The 20,158-nt window shown below is 26.5% G+C and overlaps 1 protein-coding gene across 1 annotated transcript in view; it reads right to left on the minus strand.

The window, feature by feature from the left end:
- The window catches only part of LOC111632669 (anion exchange protein 3-like), a 109,115-nt gene that overhangs the window by 43,449 nt on the left and 45,508 nt on the right, over positions 1-20,158 (minus strand). Inside the window, 3 exon segments of the mRNA XM_023377168.1 lie at positions 6,969-7,141; positions 7,211-7,277; positions 7,765-7,889. Coding sequence (XP_023232936.1) covers positions 6,969-7,141; positions 7,211-7,277; positions 7,765-7,889 — 365 coding nt within the window.

The following is a 20,158-nucleotide window of genomic DNA, read 5'->3' on the forward strand; positions in this document are numbered from 1 at the left end:
CTGATATTTTGTTTTGTTATCACAGTGCTCTAATAAATTCAAAAAAGTTAACTAAATACTGTATAATAATAAATTATAGTAAATGAGTTTATAAACAAGCAGTAAAATCCTTTAATAACCAATACCTTTGTAATTTTCAATAAAATTACATCTTAATTCAAAACTCAAATTAGCTCTTTTCATTATAATTTGGATTTACAACTAAATTACAATATTTTCATGTGTATAATACAGGTTAACAATGTTTAAAAGATAATCTGAAAGGAATGCAAAGTTATCCAATGGGGGCAAATTATACACTGATTTTTACTTGTAATTACAAACCTGTGTCTATAGCAAAATGACTGTTCCCATAGGTATGTATATCCCATGGAGTATAGAATAAAGTGCAATATGCGAATGTTTTGTTTTCGCTCTAGCAATATTCTGCATTACATACATGAAAATACAGTAATGAAATTATTTTTATTTACCAAATGATTTATTGGATTATTTATCTGACTACATTAAAACTAATTGATAATTAAATACAAAGCAATTTGGCTACAGAAACTGATACATGATTAAGCAATTGTCTCATGATGAATTTAATAATAAGAAATAAATTAATTTTAGTTTAGAATAATCTAAAATTAATTTATTTGTTGATTTGGAAGAAAAGGAAAGATCAGTCCAGAACTCCTGTGACTCAAACCTGCAATTCCTATTTACTATGTAGACGCATTGCCAATCATCCTCCATCCAATCTTTACTCTCAGAGTTAAATTTAAAATAAATTATTCCTATTTATTAAATTTATCAGGAAATGGCATCTTAACCATATATCGCTAATCAAATTGCTTTGTATCTAATTAATTAATAAATCCTAATACACTGCAATAAATAATTCAGCATATTGTTTGGTAATACAAGTGTATCAGTTAGTTATTTAATTAATGAATAAAAATATTAAAAACAATAAGAATTAAACAAATTTATTTACCAATGAAGCTTTGAAATGACTCCATTTTAACAGCATCAAAAACAACTTTCATAAATTTAACTCATATCCAACATTTAGGATATTTTAAAAATTTATGGTTTCACAAGTAGAAATAAGTATTTTTGTTTTAATTAGTCATTAGTAGAACGATTGTCAGAAGATGGGAATACAGATAGTAGTGACAACAATGTGATGAATTATAAAAAAAATATCTAAGTGGAACATGTTACAAGATAGTAAGGAGCATGAGTAACAAGGTAAAGGAGGAACCCTACTATAATCTGACTTTTTAGAAATTACAACAATCATATAGACTTGGAGGCTACAAAGGATTACAGTATATCTATTATGGATTGTAGGACTAACAGAAACATGGACTATGAGTATCAAGAAGTGTTTTTTAAAGTACAGAATAAGTGAACATTAATAGGATATAAAGGAAGTGGTTTATGTTGACAGCCTATAGTACATCCATCTGAAGACTTGGTGGTAATGAAGTGAGCAGATGCAATAATTGTTAGAAGGTGTCAATGAACAGTCATGCTATAAGGAGAATCTTGGATTTGTAAACTGACAAAAAGGTCCATTCATAAATTTTAACAACCAGATAATTATTTCTCAGGCATGAAGAGAATAGTATAAGATTTCAATCATATAGAATAATTGGGGTAAATGAGATGATGCTATATTTCCTGTAGATAAATGTTCTGATATATGTTTATTAATTTGTAAAACATGATTATGACTTCCAGCAATTGCAATGTTGGTCTGAGTTTTGAACGTATGTTCAAAGATTGATTGTTCTATGCTCTATTCTGTTATAGTTCAAATAATGTTCAAATTGTATTATAGCCTGATGACAGCCATTAAAAATGGTCAAAAACATTTGCTTAGGTTTGTTTAAATATGTGATTGCAAACTTAAAAGGTTTTGTTTTGCGTTCTTAACAAAAACAAGTTTTTATATTAGGGCATGCAATTTTATTTATCGAATCTAAAGTAGATATGGATTTCTTTTTGTGTATGAAACTTATCATTTATCTATCTACAGTAAAATCTCATTATTTCAATATAAGATGATTCGAAGTATCACATAATTTGAAGTCAAGTCCAGTTCCCAACCAAGAGAATAGGATTCTGCAAATATTTTAGTTCAGATAATTCAAAATATGTGTACAATAAAATTCAAAGTCATTATCTGGTCCAGTTGACTTTGTTTCAGTTTTACCAATTATACATTGATTTATCAGACATCCATTCAAGGTCATTTAGACATTATATATGTTGCCGACGAAAACAGAACTCTATTTTTATGGAATAAATCTGTTTGGCATTTAATCCTGTTTGACATTTTTTGCAAAAATCTATTGTTTCAAAATTCAAAAGTCCATTAAATATACATGCATATTCCAGATAGAATGCATTCTTATGGCTTTAGCCATTAATAGAGCTTGTTTTCATCAGATCACATGATTTTCATAATCTCAAACTCAAGACAGTGAATTCTTCATACCATAGAACTAGCCAATGATCTTCTAGATGAAATTCATGGCAATTCTTATTGAAGCACTTCAGCTTCTTTTGTACATTATTTTCAGGTCTTGCTTTGAATATAATTTGGTTACATTTTCAAATTTTCATTAAGTACAAGCCAACTGATGATTTTTACAAAATAGCTTAAATTACTAAGTAATAACTTGTAATATTAAATTAATTAATGCATCACTTCGCTTATGATGCCACTAATTCATAAAAAGCTTTTATGAATTAGCAACATCAATGGATCCTAACTTCAAGAATTAATTTATTATCTGACTGTATTAAATTTACACTTTTTGCACTAGATTATTTCAGCTGAAAAGTTTATTAAAAAATATTTGTAAAAATGAATAAATTTATGTAAGTATAAAAATGAGAAAAAATAATTAGTTTTATAATAAATCACAACTGAAAATGGTCTATGCTTTAATTTTTAAGATAAATGTTGTACTAAAATTACATTTGGAAAAATTTCTAAATCAACAAACATTAATTTTAAAACTATGTCATTGACCATAAAAACAGTACAGTACATGTTTCAAAAACATATTAAAGTTCAGAAAATCATAACTATACATTCTATTTATCAATAATGTATTAGAAATTGTAATCTAATAGAATTCTTAATGAAAAGAAAATTGAACATGTTAATTTAACTATGTCTTATGCTTTATGAAGTAAATAAATTGACTGAAGTGTTTTATTTCAGATTAATCTTAATTTTCTTAATTATTATAGAAGAAATTCAAAATGATTAAAAGGTATGTCATATTGTTTGGTAATACAAGTGTATCAGTTAGTTATTTAATTAATGAATAAAAATATTAAAAACAATAAGAATTAAACAAATTTATTTACCAATGAAGCTTTGAAATGACTCCATTTTAACAGCATCAAAAACAACTTTCATAAATTTAACTCATATCCAACATTTAGGATATTTTAAAAATTTATGGTTTCACAAGTAGAAATAAGTATTTTTGTTTTAATTAGTCATTAGTAGAACGATTGTCAGAAGATGGGAATACAGATAGTAGTGACAACAATGTGATGAATTATAAAAAAAATATCTAAGTGGAACATGTTACAAGATAGTAAGGAGCATGAGTAACAAGGTAAAGGAGGAACCCTACTATAATCTGACTTTTTAGAAATTACAACAATCATATAGACTTGGAGGCTACAAAGGATTACAGTATATCNCACTATTTTGATCAATAATGAAAATTGTTTACTGTATATAATAATTGTATATCTTACTATTAACAAATATTTTTGTGTTAACAATGATGAACAAATTTAACTGTTTAATAAAAAAAAATTATATAGATTTGCAATACAATTCTAGAAAAAGATTTTCAATACTGTTTAATATTAATACTGTTCCGAGTATTCATATATTCAGATCAAATATTCATTAAATTCTTCTATATAAAAAACTTCTTTAAGTTCTTAATATTCCATGTTATGGATATCAATTAAATTTATTCTAAATTTATAAAATAATGGTATACACTAATATGAAGATAATTATGAAAACAAAAAGTTTTTGAAAGCAATGAAGAAAGCCGGAACTATGATTAACATAAATCTCAACATTATCCTTGCATTTCTAGCAAACGAATTAACAAAACAAATGTTTTCGGCATGCTTCATAAGCCTATGAGGCCCACCAGTGGCCAAGCAGTCTTTGTACCCTGAACACTGGGAGTTTGGTTGTGGGTTCGCGCCTCATCTGGATGGGCTGGCCACGTGGAGTTTTCTGGGTTTTCTCCACGTCTGTAATGCCTAAATAGGAGCCAGTTTCCCTTAAAAAGACTCTCAGAAGGCATCCCCCTAGGCAGATTGTACAAGAGTTGCATTGCTGTAACTCAAACAAAGCAAACCATAAGCCTATGTTAGGTTTCCATCTAGCTTCAATTTGATAATGCTTGAAACTTGAATGTTGTTTGATAAGTGATGTTTAATTTTTTATATTTTAAAATTAGCTTTAATTCTGAACACACAAGAAATATAGAATGTTCTATACCTTGAAAAAATGTCACTTAGCAAGTAACATTCTAATTTGAAGCATTAACAGATTGAAGCTAGATTGGAAACCTGATGCAGGCTTATGAAATATGCCGAAAACATTTGTTTTTAATGTGTTTGTTGGAAATGCAAGAATGGTGTTGAGATTTTAATAACTGTTTTTTGTGTTATAGTTACAAAAAACACATTTAATAAAATATTTTGAACATTTTTCGCATTTTCAAAGTATTTTATTGGTTTTTTTTAATATAACACCAAAAAAACTCATTGTTTTCATACTCTAAAGCACGGGTTCCCAACCTATGGGTCGCGACCCAGAAGGGGGTCGCGACGGGCTTTCTGTGGGGTCGCCAACTTTTACAGTTAACTAAAAAAAAAAAATGTTCACTATAATGCAATTTTTATTTTTAATGGTGTCTTGAAGTTTGAATAATTTGATATACAGTCGATGTGTACAGCGTGTAACCTTAATCTCGAATCGTGTCGCACGATCGCTGCGCCTCTACCGCGGTGGATAATGGAATTAGTGTTACGGTGTAGGAAATGGGGCCAAAAGTTTGTCAACTAGGCTCTAGTGTTGCCAGATGTCCGGATTTTTTTTTTCGGACTGCCATCTAGCGACGTAGAATTTATTCAAAAATTGTTTCTACTTTTTCAGTTTACTCGTTTTAAATGTATTTCTATTGACGGCAGAATAAAAGCCACGTCCAGTATCTTTCGGGTAAAATCTGCTATGTCCCAGTTTTATCCCAGTGTGTCTGGGGTAGCCGGGTACGTGGCGACTGTACTAGTTGCTTTTGTTTCTGTGCATGTGTGTGTAGAATAGGAATAAATTGTCACAATAATTGCTGCTGATGTTGCTGTCTCTTATGCTCTCTCCTGCAGAAACATTTGATTGCATTATTTGTATATACTGTATATCCAACATAAAAACCTGGCATGTGTATATTTATTGTACAAGTCGACCCCCCCCTATAACACTGTTGATAATTCCGTTTTATATGAATTCCATGTTATACGAGTCACTTAGATTTTACAAATATGTGCACCAGGCTGTGAATGGCTCACATATTTGTAAAATCTAAGTGACTCGTACAACATGGAATTCATATAAAACGGAATAATCANAAATATTCTGGCAGCACATGCAGTCTATTTCATTTGAACGGTCCTTATATATAAAAAGTACTATAATTCTATAATTACTTTTTAGCACAAAATAAACTTTTGCTGCTAAATATGAAAGCAATATCTTGGTTAACTGACTTGGGTCACCCTGTGAACAGTAGATTATAAAAAAAATGTTTCCACAATTATTACTCAACTGACAGATGTAATATGCCACTAGATTATTTTGTTATAAACCAAAATTTTTTTAGAGGGTTGTGAAAAAATTGTGTCATTGGTGCAAATTAAAGTATGCAAAGGTTGATAATTCAATTTGCTCCATTATTTGATGATGCACTTCTGTATGTAGTTAGTGTCTTTTGTGTACATTTTTCAAGATGTTTCAGCAGTTATAACATTCGACACACATGCCATGTTGAATTTTTGCTTAATTTTATGTGTAATGTTAGGTGGTGAGCTTAAACATGATACAATGTTACAAACACTAATGGCAGGCAAAGTAAACAAAACTTTGTGGAACCATTGTGCAAATATTGTCCTTTCTAGACTTTCTCTTTGAAGTAGGTGAAATTGCAAAGCAACACAACTCATGAGGGCTTTTTTGTGTGGTCCTTCGAAGTCACAAGCAATGTTCCCTCTAATTTTTTTTGTAGATGAGTGGAACATATACTTCTCTGAGCAAAAAAAAATTTTGCTGAGCAGATTCTGAGCAAAAAATTTTTCTGAGCATTTATATATAAAATCTTATTTTTTCCTATAAAAATTAAAATAATTAATTATAAAGTAGAGATTAAAAAATTCATTTTAAAACATACTTTTATATGAAATATTATCTTTTGTCAATGATTTAATATATTTAATCGAAATATACACAGCAATAATTATGTTGCAGACAGAGTGAGAAATAAGTAAACAATAATTCAAATTGGTGTGCATGCTCGCCTGCGTGGCACATAAATTCTCGTGCGTGGCAACAATTTGAGCAGTGCGCGGCCGCGCAGCTTAGAGGGAACATTGGATGTGACCATAGAAGTTAGATGTCTTATTTAATCATGCGGTAACTGAAGCTGAAAACTTTGACTTGAAAGTGATTTTAAATGATATTTTTAAGACAAACACAGACTAATGATGTACTAAATGGTTACTGGTATCATGTTTGTTCATATATTATGGTGCCAAGCTTTGTCCATTTCTATGTAGTTACCATTTATCCCCTAAAGTAAAAAACACAAGAGTAATTGNTGAAGAATTGCTCATATTTATAAAATTTCAATTAAAAATTTTCATACTTGCTAAATCATCCAAATCAGCAGTTTGAAGCATTGCAGCTTCTTCTGGTTCTATAATTTGATGGGAAGAAAATTTGTCTTGTTCAAGATTTGAACCCGATTGTAATCTCTGAAGAGGTTCATGTCGATGACGATGTTTCCGGTGGTGATGATGATGATGATAATGATCACTTCTAAAAATTATTAATAATTATTTAAGAATTTAAACTATTCATAAAAAATATAAGATTAAAATAACTTACTTTTTACTCAATGGTTTTTGATTAGAATCATCATCTACATCTTTTACTTGTTTCACATTTTCTTCACCTAAGAATGATATTCCATCTTATTTATTGTTCAAGGATAAAAAAAATATATACAAGAAGTTATCTAACTATTTATAGCACTTTTATTACTTTTGTATTGACATATATGGCTCTAATCGAACAGTATCCAATAAAACTGATACTCTAACAGCACGATGCACAAATTCAACTAATGGACTTTGTCTTTCCTGTAGAATAATACTTCACTATTGTTTAAATTTTTTTATGCCCTTACTGCTTTATATATTTTGCAAATTATATGTATTTTGATAAAAATTAATTTATGTTATGTAATATCCCATTAAGTGAAATTAATTAATTAAAAAAATTAATCATTGCAACAAAAATTATTGTTATAAGCACATTATTTCAATGTATCTCATTAAAAATTAAATTTTTAAACATATTTTAAGTAACATCTTGTTTAAGTTATTATTGAAAAAAATATTTTTATCTGCAACTAGCACTTAATTACAGTTTAAACTTACCAAGTTGAAAAGTAACTTTAGATTGATTAGCATTGTAATCTTTTGAATCAGTGAGTAATGGTTCTGTCACACTGGAATCACCTATATAATATGCACTTTCACCTTCATTCTCCTCTAACAGATGGCTGAAATCAAATGTTTTCAAGAATCAAAATTAAATCTTAAAATATCAATGTCAACATTATTATTTTTCATAACAGATGCACACTCACATCTGTTTAAAATGAACAAATCACCATTGACTTCATCAAGATAATATAAGAAAAGCAAATTTGACCTGCTTGTACTTGTACATCAAGTGCAGGTAATTAGTTAAATGACAAGAACACCTGTCCTTTTATAACATGCAGATCTTTGAGACAACGAGCGCACTACCGTGTCTAACTCGCAGAAAACTTTGCTGTCAGCTGAGAATTCACGCTGCGATTGACCACGTGGTTAAATACGCCCCCTTACAGTACCAGATGACAGTTGAATCGATTGATTGACTGTACGATATTTTAAAAATCGAATCTGAAAATTGACGTCTCTGGTAGTGATTAGCCGGGAAGTGTAACATCCTGTTCCTGTAAAAAGGTTCCGTTGTCGATTTACTTTTATTGGGATTAAAAACTTTCAAAATTAATTTCCACAATATTTTTTATTTCGTAATTTGATTTCCGCGCTTAATCTCTATTTCATCACCATTCACTAATAATCGTATTCAACGTCGTAATCGTTAATGAAATCACCAGCCGGATATTAATGCAAACGCTCCATACGTAAAAACTCGAACATTTAATAAAATATTTATTATTCAAAAACGGATGCAAATCAGTAACGGCACGTGATCTCGTAATACTTTTGAAACTTAAAAATCCTTTAAAAAACTATTTTAGGCAAAAATTCTGTATTTTAATGGCTTAACTAACGTTATTTTTCCCTTAAATATATAAACATATATATATATATATTTTTTTTTTTCATATTATAATAGCACTTTAAATAGAGTCATGTGATACCATTTAGCATTTTTTAACCCCCGTTTCGGTGAAGCTTATAACGAAAATTAGGTTTTGTCTTATTATTTTAATAACGAAAATTAGTTTAATTAATTATATAACCCATGCTTATTTTATTAGATTGACGACAATTGCGCTCTTTTGACATACGAGTCTTTCTTATCGTTGTGTAATGAACTGGCGTTTTTCTCTCCGCTACGCATTTCAAATGCTTTTATTTAATCACTAATCTTTTTTTTATGAATTACTCAGAAGTTCTTTTCTCGGTAAAGATAATTGAATCTAGTAATTAAGAAGCTAAGTCGATTCTCCATCATTCTAGATGTCACGATGCCTAATGACGAGACGAACCCCAAGTGTCAACAATTTCGTCGCCATAGCAACGTTCAACGTCGCTTTACTTTCCTAAATACCATATGGAAGTCTATATTTATATGCATATATATAAATACATAAAAGTAGGTTATATATTAAATATTTAATAATATAACATTAAATTTATCTTATAATTTTTATAACGCCTATCTCAGTTTGGGTATACTTCACTGTAAAACACAAGAGATTAGTTGAGTAGCGGAGGATGAAGATGGATCGAATTCTTTAATGACAAAAAGAGGAAATTTTAATAAAACGAATTCATCAAGCGCTGTCTTACATGTCAAATTAGAGACAGAACCCAAAAATAAATCAATAAAATATTCATTACCACTTTATATACAGTATTTCTTAATTATGTAGAATTTGAACAGCAATTATTACTTATTCATAAAAATATATGATGAATTTCCTCTTAATGTGAGTGCTGTTCGTAAAAATTATTAAATAGACTACATAAATTCATCTCATTTATGACGTTTGTGATGTATCTCTTGAGTCTTAAGTTAATGTTATATATATATAATAATAATCAGATCAATTTAAAGTTCAAAATTAATTTTATTTTGAACTTTAAATTGATCTAATTGCTTCAAATATTGCAAGCAAAAATATAAAGCAATATATTATATGCTACCTTACATATAGTATTTTCATTAGTTTACAATATTGATAGAAAAAGAAATCTTAAACATAAAATAGTAATAATGAGATTACATAACGATTCAGTATATTTTTTCAAAATAAATAGCATTTTAATGAAAACATTTCAGATATTATTTGAAACAATTAAATTCGGATGTGATAAATTGACTAGTTTTTCTAATGAAATTTATGATAAAAAGTTAAATGCCTGTCATGTTGTTAAAGTTTACAGGATGAGATAGGTGTTATAATTTCTATCCATTCTGGATAATAATGTGAATCCCAAAATATTGTTAAGAAACGTGAAGGTTTAACTATTACTTTTCACGCTGTTGTGGCAACCTCAGGGCTGTCGAGAGTTTATATAGGGTCCTTCGGCTATTTTTTAAACAAATGAAATACGTAGAATATTTCTCTATTAATAAAGAGCAGTCTTGGAGATTTCGTTTTTTATTAGTAAAAGTAACATTACTTTTAGTGTGATAGGAACCATTACGGGCCCCTAACTTTTCTCCGTGTCCGGAAAAAATACCCAATCTCCTCGACTACACCGGTGATAATTACCTTCGTGTTAATGACACTATTTTTTCGATTCTACTTTAAATATTTGTATTTTATACTTATTAAAACGTTAATAGAATTTTTATGTATCCTTTAAATTAAGATTATTATTTGTGTAAATTAATAAAATCTCGTAAATTCCTTTTATCCTCTCAAAAACTATTCATTTAAAGTTTGAGAATTCATGATAACATCAACTTTTTCATAAAAGTTTGTTATTAGAGCTTTATTTATTTAATGATATCTAAATTTCGAAAGATTTATTTTTTCTGTAAACCTCTGGTGTCCAAATAATCTTACTGTTGATGAAAAGATTATTTTTAAACCTCGGTGATAAAATTCTAATGATAAATGATATATAAAGTTAAGTATTAATATGGTTAATACTCAACTTTTAAAAATATTAATACTCATTCGGAATACACAACTTATCCATACGCTGTTTTATCTGAAACTAATAGCGTAATAAAAGTTTTATCAATCATCATCTTTGATATACTTTTTCGCAATTGTGCTTGTTGTAGCATGTACAAATAAGATAAAACCAATAAATAATAATACATATACAAAATCAATATATATGTACAGTAAAGTACAAAAAAGCAGAAAGATATACAGAAAATTACTAAAGACGATTTAAGAATTTTATATTATCTAGTATAAAATATAATGTAAGTATTATTAATCAAAATGATTCCACATTAAACAAAATTTGTAATAATTGATAACTATTATTATAGTGTTTATTTATTGGTTTTAATTACTGTCTCCTCATTTACATGTTTCTGTGAATTTGAAATTTTACATCTTTATGTGAATTGACGGTATTGCCTACAGTCAATTCACATAAAGATGTAAAATTTCAAATTCACAGCCGAATGTGTAAGGAAAAAATTTCTTTATTTTTGAACGGAAAGTTCTAGCATTTTTATACATTAGTAACTTTACTTTGCTTTTTATAGTTTTTATTTTTTGTAATTTTATAGTTTTGATGTTCTATTATATATTCAATATTTATTTTTTAAATTTTCAATTACTGTATTTTTATTGAAAAATATAAATTATATGAATTTTTAATAAGAGGTTTATTGTGAAATATAGTACTGTATAATAAAATCGTAACTGATATTTTGTTTTGTTATCACAGTGCTTGTCTTTAAATGTCATTGTTAAAGAAAGAATAACGCTAAATGAGCGCTCGTGGTATAGATGTTTACGTAAACGTCATTTAATAATACAATATAACCATGAATAAAATTCAGTATTGAAAAACTAAGTTTATTTTATATCAGAAACACTTGCTGATGAAAGAATAGAGGAGAGATTCCAAAGCATGTATAATCTATTTAGTATAAACCCAGAATTTTTAGTACTCGGTTATATCGCGTTTTTCTCTGTCTCCCAACAAGCGCTATATAACGAGGGGCTACTGTAATTTTGTCAATGCATGTTATTCGGAGATTTTCTGAGCCAGTAGATCCAAACTAAGTTAAATCTTAAATACTTAAAATGCTTTAAAAATTACTGGAAATGTTGACACACACTATTGTTTTATTACAATTTTATTGCATTTTTCCGATATTATGTCGTTCGTATGAGTTTTATGAAGTTTTAACATTTTAACAATCTTATCCTTACAGAAATAGTTCTTATTATTTTTATCATTTACGAGGAATAAATGATCCATTTTCGATATATTTGTTTATAATCTGTTTATTAATAATTAACATACTGTTTTGATATGTTTAAATTATAAATTTACATTTTTTTGATACTATAAAAACTGTAGAAAAGAACATCAATTTTGAATTTCATTTACATACTGTATATTTAAATTTTAAATGCAATATTCAATTCAATTCAAAATAATTTTCCGAAAGAAATATATATACGTAATAAGAATTGAATTATAATTTATTGAGTATTGAAACGTGATAAAATTTACTGGAAATTGGTTGGTGTAATTTGATTTAGATAAATTATTAAAGTTTTAAAGTTACTTACTTAATTGATCATTTCTTACTTCTACCTTGATCTGTTTTATATAAAAAAAGAAGAAGAAAGAGGAAGGTCGTAAAAATTTAATTAATAGTCTACATAGATTTCTATATTTGAGTTGAGAAAAAACTGTCAAAACTGAATTAAAGCTGAAGAATAAAACATAATATTTGTTGAAAAACCAGTATAAATCTTCTACCCAAGATACGAAAAAGTTTTGGTTCATTTCTATCTCCTTGAAAGTAAAATAAACAGAATTTCAGCGAATAAGTAGAGCATCTTACTCTTGCACCTGGGCTATCATGACTTTGATTTGAAATCTTAAGTATGATCTACAGCAGAGATGGGCAACCCGCGGCCCGTAGTAATATTTTTTGCGGCCCGCGTCGCATAAAATATGAATAAATATATCAATTTTCCTTAAGCTTAAGGAAGTATGCAGCAAAAATTCAAACGTTTTTTTCTACAACTTATGTATGTAAATAGTTTTTTCGCAATAAATTTAGTAAAAATTAAAACAAGAAACCGGCTAACACACACATCGAATCTAATTTAAAACTAGCAGTGACTAATATTTAATCAAATATTTCCGATATATTACGTTTACAACTGTGCCAGAAACTAACTTAATTTACCCATGCTAATTTATAAGTATACCCATGCTAATTTATAGTATACCCATGCTAATTTATAATTATATATGAATAAAGAATTGTGATTTATCGACATTTCCCACCCCCTCTTTTCTCTTGTATGCGGCCCGCGTCAGTTCAAAAGTTTTGAAATGCGGCCCTTACATAGAAAAAGGTTGCCCATCCCTCATCTCTAGGATAGAATTCAGGAATGCCCCATAGAGTTTGAGAAGTGACTGCTTTAAGTATACACAAGTATCTTTAGTATTCCCAGTTATGAAATCTCCAACAAAAATAGTTTTATCTAATGAATGTTTTAAATATTTTAAATGCTTTATTTTGTTGTCTGTTATCTAAAAATGTAATGACCTTTTTTAATTATATCATATTAAAAATATCGAGTTTTTCATTTTCAAATCTTTTTAAATATTAACAATATTACATATAAAATAAAATAATAAATTACACAGATTATTATTTAAGTTTGTAGCTGTTTTTATTTTAGAAACTGAATTTTTACTTACTTAAATTACTTTTATCCTATATACTCGCACTTAAAAAAATTGAAATCTTGTAATGAAAAGAGTTAACTATATCAACTTAATATTTAATTATCAATATCAAAAATTTCTATAATGTAAAAACTTTTGATTATATAAATATATATGTACAGTATTTAAGAACTAGAACTAAATGAACAGATTCAAAATTTCACATTTTATACATTAAGACTGATTAATTGCTTAATATGAAAAATTTTACATATTGTTAGCGAGATGTTCTCAATATTGAAAAATTAAATTATATAAAGAGACCTATGAAAATATAAAAGTATCATCAAGATTTTGGTTTAGATTCTGTTTACAGTTAATGTTTTCATCTTGATAGTAACTAAATGATAATTTCATTCACAATAACATTGCATTCTTCCAGCATTAAAACTTGTAACTATGCTGGAAGAGTGCCAAGATTTGTGTGAGTTCACTTTTAGAATATTTCCAGCATTAGAAAAAATTTTATGATTCAATAATTTCATTGCATTTATGTTCCAAACATACAAAATAAAAACTCTTATTTCTAAATAATTGAATTAATAATCTAAATGAATAATTTATTGTTGTTACATGATATTTCCTTTCAGTTATTAAATATTAAAATATACATATAAAATTTTAATTCATTCAATAAAATAATTAATGAAATTAAAATTATTATTATTATTTACAAATTTATTTACTAAATGAATGTAATATTCATAGCAATCAAATTATTTTTTTATTTTTTTAAAATAATAAAAAAAATGATAAATGATATTTATATTAACTTATATATTGTATTACTTATTATGCAGCGCTTTTTTAAATTTATTATTTCTGAAAAACTAACCAAATTATTCCTTTTAATCACAAATATTTTAATATATAAAAATTTTCAAATATTAGTATTTCAAAGGATTTCAATAAAATATATCTCTACACTAATATGAAAATGAATTCAAATCAGCTTTTTATCATTTTTTATAAAGTAAATTCTGTTATCTTCAATTATTAGATAAATTGATCTTGATTAAATCATTTAATTAGAGATACTACAGTATAATTATATATACTTTGTTAAAATCAAGTTATTATATTGACATAAGTGTAAAACAAATAACTCTAATAACATACATTAGCAAATTTAAATTACAGTAAACAAAACTAAAATTTAATAAGTATTATTCTATACTATGTAAACTTATTTATACTTTATGGTATATCAATAAATACTATAAAGGAGCAAATCATAATTATATAATTTATAAAACTATAATCTATACTAATGTCTCAGATCAATGGTTCTCAGATAATTCAAGCATATAAAACTGTTTTATTAAAATTACTGTGTTTTAATTTTAAAAATTTTAAAATGATTTTCCAAATTTCATAACATTTAATAATTAATTTTCTTAAAAAAGAAAGTTAATAGTTCAGAACTCCTAATAAATATAAAATTCACTAATAACTCACTAAAAATAATATAAAAATTTACAATAATATTTTGTAAGATGTTAAAAAGGAAAGATAGTTGATACTCCGATCACTCAATCTGGTTCTTATTTTAGTAATGAAAAGTTCTGCTACCAAGAATGCCCTTTCCAATTCAATTGATGTAGGTGGAATCGTCTTAACATCTGTCTTCTCTTAAATGCATTAATGTATTTTTTCATCCATAGCCTCGACAGTTTCTAGTTTGTTTTCGAGATGCATTGCAGTACTTCTTTTGCTGTCTAGTATTCTTGATTTGTCTACCTCGGCTGCTTTAATAGTGGCATCAAGCTTATAGAGTGATAATTCAGCAGTTCTTTTGGCTTTAATAATCAGGTTTATGAAAAATACTTGCATACTTCATACTTGTTTGTATTCTTGTCCAATTTGCACAATATGGCATAATGCAGTTATTGAAGCTACTGGGCATGGTTAAAAATCAAGACATCAGTGCAATTATTAAAGATGTAATATCTTTAATAGTTGCACTGATGCTGTCTTAATTTTTAGGTTCTGACAAGTAAAGAATTTTCAGAGTCCTGCCACAAATAGGCTACATATTTATTATTGATAATCTGTGAGATGCCATAACAAGCAAAAATTTTAAAAATAAGCAGGCTTAAAATTAATAAATAAAAATGTATTCTGACAGTTTTTGAGTTAAGTATATTTTATATTTGCACAATTTCCTCAATCTTAACACAACATAAGAAAAAAGTGAACTTTAAGAAATTTGTGGGATTTCCTGGGATATTTCCCAGGTTAAAAAACCAGCCAGGATCCCTGGATCCCATTAGAGAAACCCTATATAGACCATAGAAACCAAAATAAAGCAGCCACATGACAAACTACAATTGTACTGCAGCCCACCAAATTCAAAACGACCCAGTTTCAAAAATAGCTGGGTTTTTGGTAATTCAGATTTCTCGAAGCTGGATATTTAGTCCAATATTATATGTATTATATAATCTTTATTTAGTAAAAGTTACAATTAAATTTTATATGATATCATCAATGTTATGGATAGCAATATAAGATCAATAAAAATTTAGTTTGAAATGAACTAATAAATTTATATTAGTTGTTCATTCCAGTAGAAATCAAAAGAAATTTTTATTGGTCTTTTTATTGATATTTGTAAACAGTGTNTTATACATTAAGACTGATTAATTGCTTAATATGAAAAATTTTACATATTGTTAGCGAGATGTTCTCAATATTGAAAAATTAAATTATATAAAGAGACCTATGAAAATATAAAAGTATCATCAAGATTTTGGTTTAGATTCTGTTTACAGTTAATGTTTTCATCTTGATAGTAACTAAATGATAATTTCATTCACAATAACATTGCATTCTTCCAGCATTAAAACTTGTAACTATGCTGGAAGAGTGCCAAGATTTGTGTGAGTTCACTTTTAGAATATTTCCAGCATTAGAAAAAATTTTATGATTCAATAATTTCATTGCATTTATGTTCCAAACATACAAAATAAAAACTCTTATTTCTAAATAATTGAATTAATAATCTAAATGAATAATTTATTGTTGTTACATGATATTTCCTTTCAGTTATTAAATATTAAAATATACATATAAAATTTTAATTCATTCAATAAAATAATTAATGAAATTAAAATTATTATTATTATTTACAAATTTATTTACTAAATGAATGTAATATTCATAGCAATCAAATTATTTTTTTATTTTTTTAAAATAATAAAAAAAATGATAAATGATATTTATATTAACTTATATATTGTATTACTTATTATGCAGCGCTTTTTTAAATTTATTATTTCTGAAAAACTAACCAAATTATTCCTTTTAATCACAAATATTTTAATATATAAAAATTTTCAAATATTAGTATTTCAAAGGATTTCAATAAAATATATCTCTACACTAATATGAAAATGAATTCAAATCAGCTTTTTATCATTTTTTATAAAGTAAATTCTGTTATCTTCAATTATTAGATAAATTGATCTTGATTAAATCATTTAATTAGAGATACTACAGTATAATTATATATACTTTGTTAAAATCAAGTTATTATATTGACATAAGTGTAAAACAAATAACTCTAATAACATACATTAGCAAATTTAAATTACAGTAAACAAAACTAAAATTTAATAAGTATTATTCTATACTATGTAAACTTATTTATACTTTATGGTATATCAATAAATACTATAAAGGAGCAAATCATAATTATATAATTTATAAAACTATAATCTATACTAATGTCTCAGATCAATGGTTCTCAGATAATTCAAGCATATAAAACTGTTTTATTAAAATTACTGTGTTTTAATTTTAAAAATTTTAAAATGATTTTCCAAATTTCATAACATTTAATAATTAATTTTCTTAAAAAAGAAAGTTAATAGTTCAGAACTCCTAATAAATATAAAATTCACTAATAACTCACTAAAAATAATATAAAAATTTACAATAATATTTTGTAAGATGTTAAAAAGGAAAGATAGTTGATACTCCGATCACTCAATCTGGTTCTTATTTTAGTAATGAAAAGTTCTGCTACCAAGAATGCCCTTTCCAATTCAATTGATGTAGGTGGAATCGTCTTAACATCTGTCTTCTCTTAAATGCATTAATGTATTTTTTCATCCATAGCCTCGACAGTTTCTAGTTTGTTTTCGAGATGCATTGCAGTACTTCTTTTGCTGTCTAGTATTCTTGATTTGTCTACCTCGGCTGCTTTAATAGTGGCATCAAGCTTATAGAGTGATAATTCAGCAGTTCTTTTGGCTTTAATAATCAGGTTTATGAAAAATACTTGCATACTTCATACTTGTTTGTATTCTTGTCCAATTTGCACAATATGGCATAATGCAGTTATTGAAGCTACTGGGCATGGTTAAAAATCAAGACATCAGTGCAATTATTAAAGATGTAATATCTTTAATAGTTGCACTGATGCTGTCTTAATTTTTAGGTTCTGACAAGTAAAGAATTTTCAGAGTCCTGCCACAAATAGGCTACATATTTATTATTGATAATCTGTGAGATGCCATAACAAGCAAAAATTTTAAAAATAAGCAGGCTTAAAATTAATAAATAAAAATGTATTCTGACAGTTTTTGAGTTAAGTATATTTTATATTTGCAAAATTTCCTCAATCTTAACACAACATAAGAAAAAAGTGAACTTTAAGAAATTTGTGGGATTTCCTGGGATATTTCCCAGGTTAAAAAACCAGCCAGGATCCCTGGATCCCATTAGAGAAACCCTATATAGACCATAGAAACCAAAATAAAGCAGCCACATGACAAACTACAATTGTACTGCAGCCCACCAAATTCAAAACGACCCAGTTTCAAAAATAGCTGGGTTTTTGGTAATTCAGATTTCTGGAAGCTGGATATTTAGTCCAATATTATATGTATTATATAATCTTTATTTAGTAAAAGTTGCAATTAAATTTTATATGATATCATCAATGTTATGGATAGCAATATAAGATCAATAAAAATTTAGTTTGAAATGAACTAATAAATTTATATTAGTTGTTCATTCCAGTAGAAATCAAAAGAAATTTTTATTGGTCTTTTTATTGATATTTGTAAACAGTGTAATGTAAAAAGACACCTTTTGTCATATGTGGAAAGGTTCACTTTACATAAAAGAAAAACATGCAGATTGTCATTTTTAGTGGAGAAATGCTATCATAGCAAAAACTACATAGCAATTTTCCTAATGTAGCTATGTACAGTACATTTCAGTTTGAAAAAATCAGTCTTTAAACTTTACTAATTAAATTAAGTTTCAATTCCTTATATTATAAGTAAAAAGTTTTTAATAATCCACGAAAACCTTTCTGTACAAGTGTTATGTTCTTAACTTGTAACACTTGTACAGAAAGGTTTTCGTGGATTATTATTACTCAACGAAGTGTTAAGTTGTTGGAATATGGATACAATTTCTGTAATTACTCAGGATATATTTGTTGGAAGTTGTTTTGTGTTAAAAAGTTTTTACAGTTGAAATTCCTTGATATTTTCTATCCAGGATTAATCTTTTGTTTTAACTATTCTTAGTAAAATAAAATTACAATTTTCTGGCAGTTTATTATTCTGCTTTTTTATATGTATACTACTTGTTTATATATATATAAACTATACGAACAAAATACAGTATTTGCAAAAGTAATAAGTAATATTTAATTATTTATTTTAAAACATAAAAACATTTCAATAATTATGAGTAAAATAGTTTAATATTTCAATAATATCTTAATAACAATAAAAATGCTTTATTCCATCTAGTCCAGAAATAAAAATTGTCACTCCACTTGTCATCCTTATCTTAGTTACTTCATATCTTATTATAACCACCACCTTGTTTTCTTCTTTCACTTAATTTAGCTTTTACCAATATGTTCACCATATGTTGTTACAACATATTATCCTTATGTTTTTTTATCAATGTCATTCTTTCTAGAATGATATTTAATAACACATTTAATAATAACTACTACTAAATGTCTATTTTTATTAATTTAGATAATTGTTTCTTGGGAAAAAGTCGTATGTTATTTTAACAACTTCATATAGATTGAATAAGTCATTAATAAGAATAATAGATCTTGTAGTTTGATCTCTTAATTAATTAGGATTTAGATAAATTTTAATTTATCTAGATCTAATTAATATTTTGCAATAGCTTCTATAATCTTCTCCTTTTAATTAAAATATAACATGGAAATTCTAATATTTAGTCTATAAGCAACCATATACTTTGCTTTTAAGCTTTCATAAAACAAACTATCAGTATATCTGATATTCTCTATTTATGTGTGCTATGATGTCAAACAGTCTAATTCCAAATATTTCTATGTTTCAGTAAATTAATATATTTTAAAATGCACTTTTTGTCTAATAATATGTAATCTATTTACATAAAAAAAATTTCCAAATTCTACATTTAATTAATAAATAAAACTTAAATAGATTAATTAAGTAATAAATTTGAATATTAACTAAATTTATATTATTCTTCTATATCTATCTTCTGATTAATTAATCAATTTGAAACCATTATTATGAAACATATTATTTTTGTATAGTGTGTAATAATTTATTGACAGTTTGTAAAAAATTTACAAAACACAGTTTATATATGT

The sequence above is a fragment of the Centruroides sculpturatus genome, unplaced genomic scaffold (genome assembly GCF_000671375.1).
Source record: "Centruroides sculpturatus isolate CEXI.00-Female unplaced genomic scaffold, Cexi_2.0 scaffold733, whole genome shotgun sequence".
In the NCBI taxonomy this organism is placed as follows: domain Eukaryota; kingdom Metazoa; phylum Arthropoda; class Arachnida; order Scorpiones; family Buthidae; genus Centruroides; species Centruroides sculpturatus.